The sequence below is a fragment of the Heptranchias perlo genome, chromosome 1 (assembly GCF_035084215.1).
Source record: "Heptranchias perlo isolate sHepPer1 chromosome 1, sHepPer1.hap1, whole genome shotgun sequence".
NCBI classification, from domain to species: Eukaryota; Metazoa; Chordata; class Chondrichthyes; order Hexanchiformes; family Hexanchidae; genus Heptranchias; species Heptranchias perlo.
The window spans coordinates 11,190,115-11,202,730 of NC_090325.1; the positions used below are offsets into that span (position 1 = coordinate 11,190,115).

Consider the following 12,616-nt stretch of genomic DNA (forward strand, 5'->3'; position numbering starts at 1 on the left):
GGCCTCAGTGATCGTGGGCTGGGGAGGGGGGAAATCAGCCAGGGTTTCCACTCCCGATGAGGAGCCAAATTTCTTCTGTGTGCTTAGTATGGCGGTACTGGTAACATGCTTTTTATTTTGCTCCGCCCAGTACACAGAGGATGTTCTCCCTAGATGTCTATCCAGCGACACTTGCTAGAAGTGGTTGAGGAGAGCTCTGCAATCTTGCCTCAGCCTCTGCCCCTGTAGTGAATAGCCTGCTGACACTCGCTGTCCAGGCTCAGATACGAAGGACGTGCAGTTGGGCAAGATAACACATGGGCTGCTCAGACCCTTTAGGAGAAAATTGGAGCGGGGCAGAGACAAAGAAAACAGATGGGAATAAAAAACCAAAGCAAATTTGTTGACGTCACTTACCATGAGATCTTGACGTGTCTGGAAGGCATTGATGTAGTTGACGTAATGTGAGTACTCCATCTGGCTGAGAATAGCTGTCATACAGGCCACAAAGTTACTCTACAGGGAGAAGAAAATGGAAAATGAGATGTGAGAACATAATCCTCAAAACATGGGCAGAGATAGATTTCTTTCAGAAAATAACAGCTTGGGATACAGTACATGAGTAATTTGAAACATGGCATGTGGTAAGTGTAACATGCTTGGGAGGAACAGGCAACTTTGAGCCTATGGTTCCCGAAGCTCTCCACCACTGGGGGTTTTTCTCGCCTCATGTCTGGGTCTGTTATAGACTCATTGATAGCGACTGATTGCTAGTCAATAGCTCCATTATTGTTGTATCATGCGACTACCAGGATGGTTCAAGGTGAACCGATTGGACTTTGGTCTCTTCTCGTCCAGCAATTCCTATGTTCCTGTGTATCAAGCTCATCCACAAGATGGGCTGGGACAAAATAGGTATTTCATCTTTACTTGGCCTATTCTCCCAGAGTGCTAACCTTACCATCTTCAAATTACTACCCTAACATCTACTTGAACAGGTAGTCAGGATTTTGGTCCAATTTTTGTCTGATAACGGTCCTGTGAAGTGCCATTGGACTTTGTACTACGTTAAAGGTGCTATATAAATGCAAGTTGTTATTGTTAAATCAGCCAGCTAAGTTTCATGGGCTATCAAAGAACTCCCCATTGAAGGGACAAATAAAATCTGAAGAACCTTGAAAGCTTTTTTCTCTTCCTTGCATCTTGATTCCCTTTATTAGTAACAGCCTATGGAACATTGAAAACTGCACTTTAAGAGGCATTTTTTTCAAGATTGCAGCTGTTTTTTTTACATTTAAACATTGTTATGCAGTGCAGTCCTTGTGTGTGCAATATGTGCTTGCTGTCTGCAGACCAGGTCAAGGGGAGCAGGTAATTACATAGCCGTCTGTTGCAACAGGGCAATAAGATTTCCCTTAGCCAAGCACCGTCAGACTTAAACAAATAGAAAGCTTTTGAGTATTCCGATAATTGGGGCCGCACATAAAATGGTTTGGCTCTGCAATTCTCGTACAATTTGTTGTGACCTCTCCCCTTCTGAGTATCTCACATGTAGCATAGGTGGGGAAAAAAAATCAAATGCCGAAGGATTCAATCGAATTCACCCATCATTAGTGTCAATGATCTGTCACTCTGTCCGCAGATAAAAAGCATCATTCAGCAAATGTATTCACAGGATCACCAGGTAGATATGGATGAGAAAGGCCATTCATCCAGTAAGACTCTACAATTCCCCCAACGCAACAACCAACTGCCTTTTATTGCGACTCTCTCTCTGACGTCCATTCCACATCCTGATTCCTCTTTATTTGCAGCACTTTTTGATGCCAATCTTATGCGAAATCAAGAAGGACTTTTTCACACAATGGGTAGTGGAAATCTGGAACATTCTCCCCCAAAAGGCTGTGGCTGTTGGGGGTCATTTGAAATTTTCAACATTGAGATTGATAGATTTTAGTTGGGTAAAGGTATCAGGGATATGGAGCTATGGCAAGTAAATGGAGTTGAGGTTCAGATCATCTACGATCTAATTGAATGGAGGAGCAGGCTCGAGGGGTTGAATGGCCTACTCCTGTTCCTATGTTAATAACTTTGGAGTGTCTGTTATCGACTCTTCTCCTCTTTGTGTGTAATCCAGGCTGACACTCCACTGCAATATTGAGGGAGCGCTGCATCGTCAAAGGTCCCACCCTTCAGTTGAAATGTCAAACCAATGTCCCGCCTTTATGTCCAAAAGATCCAAAGGCACTATTCCAAGAACGGGCAATCCCTTATGGTTTGCTGGGCAACGTTACTCCTTGAACCGAAACCATCAAAAAGCCCAGGTTTACCACGTGGATATGTGGCTGCAGATCATTCACCTCGTGGCTGTTTATGGGGCATTACTGGTGCAGAATGGCTGTCGGATTTGCCCACTTAACAACAGTCACCACTCCAAAAAAAAACTTTTAACGTGCAAAGTGCTTTGAGATGTTTTGATAACAGTATCCTGGGGGTTATGGTACTGGACCAGGAACCCAGAGGTCATGAGTTTAAATCCCACCATTTCAAGTCGTGAAATTTAAGGCAATAAACTGTTTATTGAATTTCTGTTGTTGCCATTCAATAAACAATTCATAGAATGGCACCAGAAAATGTTCATGAAAGGTTTTAGATTGTCGTAAAAACTTAACTGGTTTACCTTACATTGTTACATTGAGTCTACAGCACAGAACCAGGCCATTCGGCCCAACTGGTCTATGCCAGCATTTATGCTCCACACGAGCCTCCTCCCTCTCTACTTCACCTATCCCTATCAGCATACTCTTCTATTCCTTTCTCCCTCATGTGCTTATCCAGCCTCCCCTTAAATGCTACATCATTAAATAAATTTAAAACAGAAATAGACAGTTTCCTAGAAGTAAAGGGAATTAGGGGTTACGGGGAGCAGGCAGGAAATTGGACATGAATTTAGATTTGAGGTTAGGATCAGATCAGCCATGATCTTATTGAATGGCGGAGCAGGCTCGAGGGGCCGATTGGCCTACTCCTGCTCCTATTTCTTATGTTCTTATCTTCTTATCTATACTATTTGCCTCAACGACTCCTCGTGGTAGCGAGTTCCACATTCTAACCACTCTTTGGGTAAAGAAGTTTCTCCTTACCCGATCGGATTTATTAGTGACGATCTTATATTGATGATAACAAGCCTACGATGCGGCACTTTAGTAGATGCCTTTTGGAAGTCCACAAACACAACATCAACTGCATTGCCCTCATCGACCCCCTCTGTTACCTCATCAAAAAACTCCATCAAGTTGGTTAAACGCAATGTGCCCTTAACAAATCCGTGCTGGCTTTCCTTAATTAATCCACACTTGTCCAAGTGACAACACAACCTGCATGTTCCCCTCCAAGTCACACACCATCCCGACTTGGAAATATATCGCCGTTCCTTCATCGTCGCTGGGTCAAAATCCTGGAACTCCCTTCCTAACAGCACTGTGGGAGAACCTTCACCACACGGGCTGCAGTGGTTCAAGAAGGCGGCTCACCACCACTTTCTCAAAGGCAATTAGGGATGGGCATTAAATGCCGGCCTCGCCAGCGACGCCCACATCCCATGAACGAATAAAAAAAAAATGACTGTTAATTTTGTTCCGGATCATCATTTCTAAAAGTTTCCCCACTACCAAGGTTAAATTGACTGGCCTATGGTTGGTGGATTTATTCTCACACCCTTTTTTGAACAAGGGTGTAACATCTGTAATTCCCCAGTCCTCTGGCACCACCCCCGTATCTAAGAATGATTGGAAGATTGTGGCCAGCACCTCCGCAATTTGCACCCTTACTTCCCTCAGCAACCTAGGATGCATCCCATCCGGACTGGGTGACTTATCTACTTTAAGTACAGCTAGTCTTTCTAGTACCTCCTCTTTATCAATTTTTAGCCTATCCAGTATCTCAACTATATCTTCCTTTACTGAGACTCTGGCAGCATCTTCTTCCTTGTTAAATATTCCTGGATACAAGGTGTTTAAGAAAGATAGGGAAAGAAAGAAAGGAGGGTGGGTGGCAGTATTGATTAAGGAGAATATTGCAGTGCTGGAGAGAGAGGATGCCCTGGAGGGGTCAAGGATAGAATCTATTTGCAAAGATGCAAAGTACTCATTTAGTACCTCGGCCATTCCCTCTGCCTCCATGAGTAGATCTCCTTTATGGCCCCTAATCGGCCCTACCCCTCCTCTTAGTACCTGTTTGCATGACTGTAGAATTCCCTTTTATGTTGGACGCCAGTCTATTATCATACTCTCTCTTTGCCCCTCTTATTTCCTTTTTCACTTCCCCTCTGAACTTTCTATATTCTGCCTGGTTCTCACTTGTGTTATCAACCTGACATCTGTCATATGCCTCTTTTTTCCGTTTCATCTTACTCTCCATCTCTTTTGTCATCCAGGGAGCTCTGGCTTTAGTTGCCCTACCTTTCTCCGTCGTGGGAATGTACCTAGACTTGTACCTGAACCATCTCCTCTTTAAAGGCTGTTCATTGCTCAATTACAGTTTTGCCTGCCAATCTCTGATTCCAATTTACCCGGGCCTGATCCGTTCTCATCCCATTGAAATTGGCCCTCCTCCATTGAGTATTTTTACTTTAGAGTCATCCGTGTCCTTTTCCATAGCTAATCTAAACCTTATGATACTATGATCACTGTTCCCTAAATGTTTCCCCATTGACACTTGCTCCACTTGGCCCGCCTCATTCCCGAGAACGAGTACCAGCAATGCCTCCTTCCTCATTGGGCCGGAAACATACTGGTCAAGAAAGTTCTCCTGAACACACTTCAGGAATTCCTCCCCCTCTTTGCCTCTTACACTATTGTTATCCCAGTCTATATTAGGATAGATGAAGTCCCCCATTATCACTACTCTATAGTTCTTGCGCCTCTCTGTAATTTCCCTGCAAATTTGCTCCTCCATATCCTTCCCACTAGTTGGTGGCTATAGAATACCCCCAGTAGTGTAATGGCACCTCTATTGTTTCTCAGCTCTAACCAAATAGATTCTGTCCTTGACCCCTCCATGACATCCTCTCTCTCCAGCACTGCAATATTCTCCTTAATCAATACTGCCACTCCCCCTCCTTTCTTTCTTTCCCTATTTTTCCTAAACACCTTGTATCTAGAAATATTTATTATCCAATCCTGACTTTTTTAGAGCCAGGTCTCCATTATCGCTACTACATCATTTCTTTCTTTATTGTCTATGTACTTAAAGTATGCCTTTTTTTAGTTTCAATTTTACCCTCATCTCTTTATTCATCCACGTTGTTTCATTGTTGGCTAGTTTGTTCTTGTTTTTTAGGAGAATATATTTCTCTTGAACTCTGTTGATCACCATTTTAAATATTTCCCACTGCTGTTCAATCCCTTTGTCTGTCAACATTTTTTTCCAGTTTACCTGCCCTAGTTCCATTCTTATCCCCTCAAAATTAGCTTTTCTTCCCAATCTATTACTTTGTCTTGCTTATGTCTTTCTCAATCATTATTTCAAACTTTATTATGTTATGATCGCTATTACCTAGATTTCCCCCAAGGCTTACTTCTCTTATCTGTTCTGGTTCATTTCCCATTACTAGATCCAGCAGTGATTCTTCTCTTGTTGGGCTTCTCACACACTTCGTAAGAAAGGATTCCTGTGCACAATGTAAAAACTCCATTCCCCTTTCCCTACCTCTTCTTGCCAGTTTATTTGGGGTTAGTTATTTGTGGTTAGTTGAAATCTCCCATGATTATTATGCGATGATTTTTACTCAATTCATAGATTTGCCTACGTACTTCTTCCTCCACGTCCCTTCCACTATTTGTTGATCTGTTAAATATGCCTATTGACGTGATCGATCCCTAACAGAACCTGCCAACCCTACTCGATCTGGCCAACATGTGACTATGTGGTTGACTCTTAATGCTCTCAGGGCAATTAGGCACGGGAAATCAATGCTGCCTCTCCAGTGCTGCCCTCGTCCCAAGAACAAGCAAAACATAATGTAACATAAGTTGGCCAAATTGAGTAAGGGTAGGTTCTGTGGGAGACCAGTTCCTACCAACAGAGCTGTGCAACAAGCTACTGGGAGGTATGTGCAATCCCCCTACCCTGGGGAGCAACTGGACCTTTTTGATTGTTCCTCTTCTCTCCTAATACATCAACCCTCCGCTCGGCAGACTCTTTCCTCCTGGACATGGCGGCCACGATCGGCAACCCAGTATGCCTGCGGAATCTTATGCCCAAACTTGACCCCTACAGCTCCGTGACACGGTACATCAGAACTCTCCAACATGCCGCCCTTGTGGGTGAAGTGCTGGCAGCCCTCTCCCATCTCCAAGTATCCAACTGGGACCATCAGCGACAGCTCAGCACAAATCAACAGACTTGAGATTGACGTTTACACTTGTGGGGGGGAGACCAGAACTAAGGGTCGTAAATATAAGATAGTCACTAATAAATCCAATAGGGAATTCAGGAGAAACTTATTCACCCAGAGAGTGGTTAGAATTTGGAACTTGCTACAGCAAGGGGCAGTTGAGGCGAATAGCATAGATGCCTTTAAGGGGAAGCTGGATAAGCACATGAGAGAGAAAGGAAGAGCAGGATATGCTGATAGGGTTAGATGAAGAGGGGTGGGAGGAGACTCGTGTGGAGCACCATCTCCGGCATAGATCAGTTGGCTCAATGTCCTGTTTCTGTGCTGTGCATTCTATGTAAAAATAAAAATGCCCAACACATTTCGCCCACTGTATGTTCATTACCAATGCTGACACCACTCAGTCCAATCTCTTCCATCCCTATATCAATGAGGTACTAAATTGCTCTTCCTGAAGTCTTCTTTCTATTAGCCTATAAATCAGAGTTCAGATCTACTATCAACACTTATTTTATGGTTACTGCCATCTTTTTTATTAAATTTATTTGAAAGACGGTTCAGACCTTTGTTGAAATGGTGCAGTGTGTTAAAGGGGGGAGGGGAAACTGCGCTGAAAGTTTATCTTTAATAGTTTTCACGTGAAAACCTTTGGTCGGAGTCTGTGTCATTACAGCCTTGTTCTCCTGAACTCTAAACGCCTTGTCCTAAACCTTTTGATCTCTTCCCTACCTTCTCGCTGTGTTAAAACAAGAATCATTGAGGTAGTTCTTGACATTGTGCTCGATAGTGTAAAATGGGTGACAGCGAGTCGGCGTCCCGGTCTACATCTCTTCCCATTTTTAATTCCGTTGGAGTCTTGAGAATCGGATACTTCAGCAAGAGATGTAGAACCACTCAAATAATGAAGCAGTCCGAGCCCGCATGCAGCAAGACCTGGATAACATCCAGGCTTGGGCTCATAAGTGGCAAGTAACATTCGCGCCAGATAAGTGCCAGGCAATGACCATCTCCAACAAGAGAGAGTCTAACCACCTCCCCTTGATATTCAACGGCATTACCATCGCCGAATCCCCGACCATCAACATCCTGGGGGTCACCATTGACCAGAAACTTAACTGGACCAGCCACATAAATACTGTGGCTACAAGAGCAGGTCAGAGGCTGGGTATTCTGCGGCTAGTGACTCACCTCCTGACTCCCCAAAGCTTTTCCACCATCTACAAGGCACAAGTCAGGAGTGTGATGGAGTACTCTCCACTTGCTTGGATGAGTGCAGCTCCAACAACACTCAAGAAGCTCGACACCATCCAAGATAAAGCAGCCCGCATAATTGGCACCCCATCCACCACCCGAAACATTCACTCCCTTCACCACCGGCGCACTGTGGCTGCAGTGTGTACCATCCACAGGATGCACTGCAGCAACTCGCCAAGGCTTCTTCGACAGCACCTCCCAAACCCGCGACCTCTACCACCTAGAAGGACAAGAGCAGCAGGCACATGGGAACAACACCACCTGCACGTTCCCCTCCAAGTCACACACCATCCCGACTTGGAAATATATCGCCGTTCCTTCATCGTCGCTGGGTTAAAATCCTGGAACTCCCTTCCTAACAGCACTGTGGGAGAACCGTCACCACACGGACTGCAGCGGTTCAAGAAGGCGGCTCACCACCACCTTCTCAAGGGCAATTAGGGATGGGCAATAAATGCCTGCCTCGCCAGCGACGCCCACATCCCATGAACTAATAAAAAAAAAACACAGAGGTTTAGGGTGTAGAAGAAGCCATTCGGCCCATCATATTTGTGCCACTCTTTGCTAGACCAATCCAAAACGAATCCTACTGCTCTGATCTCTTTCCATAGTCCTGTATCTTCCTCTGCTTTGAATATTTATTCAATTTTTCATTCAAAGATGCAATGGTCTGTGTTGTAACCAATCCCTATGGCAAAGCATTCCATGCTCCAACAATCATCTGCATGAAGAAATTTCCCCTAACTTTGTTCTCTTGGCAACCATTTTAAATTGATGACTGCTTGTCACTGGCTCCCAAAGCAGAGGAAATAGTCTTTCTCTAGTTAACCTATCAAAACCCTTCATATTACAAACCTGCATTAAATCATAGAATCATAGAATAATACAGCACAGAAGGAGGCCATTCGCCCCATCATGCCTGTGCCAGCTCTTTGAAAGAGCTATCACATTAGTCCCATTCCCCATATCTTTCCCCGTATCCCTGCAAATTTTTCCCCTTCAAATATTTATCCAATTCGCTTTTGAAAGTTATTATTGAATCTGCTTCCACCGCCCTTTCAGGCAGCGCATTCCAGATCATAATAACTGGCTGCGTAAAACAATTTCTCCTCATCTTCCCTCTGGTTCTTTTGCCAATTACCTTAAATCTGTGTCTTTTGGTTACCAACCCTTCTGCCACTGGAAACAGTTACTGCTTAGTTACCCTATCAAGATTTTGAACACCTCTCTTAAATCTTAAATCTTTAACCTTCTCTGTTCTATGGAGAACAACCCCAGCTTCTCTAGACTCTACACATAACTGAAGACCCGCATCCCTGGTACCATTCTCGTAAATCTCCACTGCACCCTCTCCAAGGCCTTGGCATCTTTCCTAAAGTGTGTTCTTAACATTCTCTGCTGCAGTGGAAGAAGTCCCAGTGTCTCAAGTCTCTCCCATACCTGGAATCAGCCTAGTTACAGATGAAATTTAGACTCTTGAGGGTGGAAATTGGTTCACTTGTGAGGCAGAATTCTGGTGCAGGCTTTGCTGAGATTAGAATCATAGAATCATAGTAAAGTTACAGCACGCAAGGAGGCCATTCGGCCCATCGAGTCTGTGCCGGCTCTGTGCAAGAGCAATCCAGGTAGTCCCACTCCCCTGCCCTATCCCTTTGGCCTTGCAAGTTCTTTCCTTTCAAGTACTTATCCAGTTCCCTTTTGAAGGCCATGATTGAATCTGCCTCCACCACCCCCTCAGGCAGTGCATTCCAGATCATAACCACTCGCTGTGTAAAAAAGCTTTTTCTCATGTCACCTTTGGTTCTTCCGCCAATCATCTTAAATCTATGTCCTCTGGTTCTTGACCCTTCTGCCAATGGGAACAGTTTCTCTCCATCTACTCCGTCTAGACCCTTCATGATTTTGAATACCTCTATCAAATCTCCTCTCAACCTTCTCTGTTCCAAGGAGAACAACCCCAGCTTCTCCAGTCTATCCACGTAACTAAAGTCCCTCATCCCTGGAATCATTCTCGTAAATCTCTTCTGCACCCTCTCTAAGGCCTTCATATCCTTCCTAAAATGCAGTCCCCAGAACTGGACACAATACTCCACTGTGGCCGAACCGGTGTTTTATAAAGGTGTTTTATAACCGGTGTTTTACAAACATTTACCTGAGGAAGGAGGAAGTCTCCGAAAGCTTGTGAATTTAAAATAAAATTGCTGGACTATAACTTGGTGTTGTAAAATTGTTTACAATTATAAAGGTTCATCATGACTTCCTTGCTTTTGTACTCTATGCCTCTATTTATAAAGCCCAGAATCCCGTATGCTTTTTTAACCGCTTTCTCAACCTGCCCTGCCACCTTCAGCGATTTGTGTACATATACCCCCAGATCCCTTTGTTCCTGTACCCCTTTTAATATTGTGCCCTTTAATTTGTATTGCCTCTCCTCATTCTTACTTCCTAAACCTAACACCTCGCATTTTTCTGCATTAAATTTTATCTGCCACGTGTCCGCCCATTGCACCAGCCTGTCTATATCCTCTTGAAGTCTATCGCTATCCTCCTCACTGTTCACTACACTTCCAAGTTTTGTGTCATCTGCAAATTTGGAAATTGTGCCCTGTACACCCAAGTCCAAGACATTAATGTATATTAAGAAATGATGTGGAGATGCCGGTGATGGACTGGGGTGGACAAATGTAAGGAATCTTACAACACCAGGTTATAGTCCAACAATTTTATTTTAAAATCACAAGCTTTCGGAGATTATCGCCTTCGTCAGGTGAGTGAGTGAATCACTACTCACCTGACGAAGGAGATAATCTCCGAAAGCTTGTGATTTTAAAATAAAATTGTTGGACTATAACCTGGTGTTGTAAGATTCCTTATATTAAGAAAAGCAGTGGTCCTAGTACCGACCCCTGGGGAACACTACTGTGCACCTCCCTCCAGTCCGAAAAACAACTGTTCACCAGTACTCTCTGCTTCCTGTTACTCAGCCAATTCTGTATCCATGCTGCTACTGCCCCTTTTATTCCATGGGCTCCAATCTTGATAACAAGTCTATTATGTGGCACTTTATCAAACGCCTTTTGAAAGTCCATATACACACCAACTACATTGCCCTCATCTACCCTCTCTGTTACCTCATCAAAAAACTCAATCAACTTAGTTAAACATGATTTGCCTTTAACAAATCTATGCTGGCTTTTCCGAATCAATCCACACTTGTGCAAATGACTGTTAATTCTGTCCCGGATTATCGTTTCTAAAAGTTTCCCCAACACAGAGGTTAAGCTGACTGGCCTAAAGTTGCTGGGTTTATCCTTACACCCTTTTTTGAACAAGGGTGTAACATCTGCAATTCTCCAGTCCTCTGGCACCACCCCCATATCTAAGGATGTTTGGAAGATTATGGCCAGTACCTCCACAATTTCTACCCTTACTTCCCTCAGCAACCTAGGATGCATCCCATCCGGACCGAGTGACTTAGCTACTTTAAGCACAGCTAGCCTTTCTAGTACCTCCTTTTTATCAATTTTTAGCCCACCCAGGTATCTCAACTACATTTTCCTTTACTGAGACTCTGGCAGCATCTTCTTCCTTGGTAAAGACAGATACAAAGTACTCATTCAATACATTGGCCATGCCCTCTGCCTCCATGAGTAGATCTCCTTTATGGTCCCTAATGGGCCTCGCACTTCCTCTTACTACCAGTTTACTGTTTGCATGCCTATAGAAGACTTTTGGATTCTCCTTTATGTTGGCCGTCTGTCTGTAGTATGAGTTTATTCTCACACTCTCTCTTTGCTCCTCTTATTTCCTTTTTCACTTCCCCTCTGAGCTTTCTATATTCAGCTTGGTTCTCATTTATGTTACCAACCTGACATCTGTCATACACCCCTAAGGAAGCAGAAGTTGGCTTCCATTCCTTCAGGGATTCACCTGCAAGTTCCAGGGTGGGGGGGTAGGGGTGGGGGAGGTGGAGGTTGCGGGAATGGATGCCTCTTCTATCTGCCCTCCTTCCTCACATCTCAACCTCAAGTTAGGGACACATCGGGGGACTTTTCTGGCGACTCCGGGAATCCCACCAGATGTGCCTGTGATAGGACCAGCTGTGCCTACATCGGAAACGGCCTCTAATGGCCATCACCGTTCCAGCAATGGCCCAAAAATCACTGGAGTGGCTTACAAGGAAGGACGGCCAAATTTCAGCTCAAGTCATAAAAAGTAGTGGCTGCAAGAATCTTTTCCGCTACATGCCAATTACTCATCCCATTTAATCACTGAATCGATACTGTAAGAGCAGGAAACATTCAACTTAAAGATTCATTTTGCACATCCCTGATTTCATTTCAAATGCCAGAAATCTGGCTGCAATCCAGTTGGAGCCACAAGAAGGTCGGCTTACAGAAATCCCGACATGTAGGCAGGGTCAGTGCCCCCCTGTAGTGCCGCTACTGCATGGGCGCCCACCGCTAATATGGTGATGAGCCTATCCCTGGGATTTAGGAAGAGGTCGCAGTGGAGCTAAAGCCGCAGGAGGATGTTCAGGCAGCTGAGTGGTGCCAACACATTATCTACCGATTGATTCCCCTAAAACATGAACATTGTCAGTCTCTGTGATTGTACAAGGTGAGGGAAAATGGCTGGAGTACATTTTCTGTGCCCTTTAAACATGTCAATCAGGGCATTAGAAAGAACATGCCTTTCACAACCTCCAGGATGTCCCAAAGCACTTTACAACCAATGAAGTACTTTTCAAGTGTAGTCACTGTTGTAATGTAGGAAACACGGCAGCCAATTTGCGTACAGCAAGATCCCACAAACAGTTGTGCAATGTGACCAGATAATCTGGTTTTAGTGATGTTGGTTGAGGGATACATTTTTGGCCAGGACAGCATGGGGAACTCCCCTGCTCTTCTTCGAAATAGTGCCATGGGATCTTTTATCTCCACCTGAGAGGCCAGAAAGGCCTTCAGTTTAACATCTGATCCGAAA

General features: G+C 44.3%; 1 protein-coding gene across 2 annotated transcripts in view; it reads right to left on the reverse strand.

Moving 5' to 3' along the window:
- LOC137316523 (dedicator of cytokinesis protein 2-like) overlaps positions 1-12,616 on the reverse strand; it is a 1,021,473-nt gene that overhangs the window by 343,073 nt on the left and 665,784 nt on the right. For both annotated transcript variants that reach the window (XM_067980505.1, XM_067980471.1), the window contains exon 28: positions 397-495. In XM_067980505.1, coding sequence (XP_067836606.1) covers positions 397-495 — 99 coding nt within the window. The remainder of the gene's footprint in view (positions 1-396; positions 496-12,616) is intronic.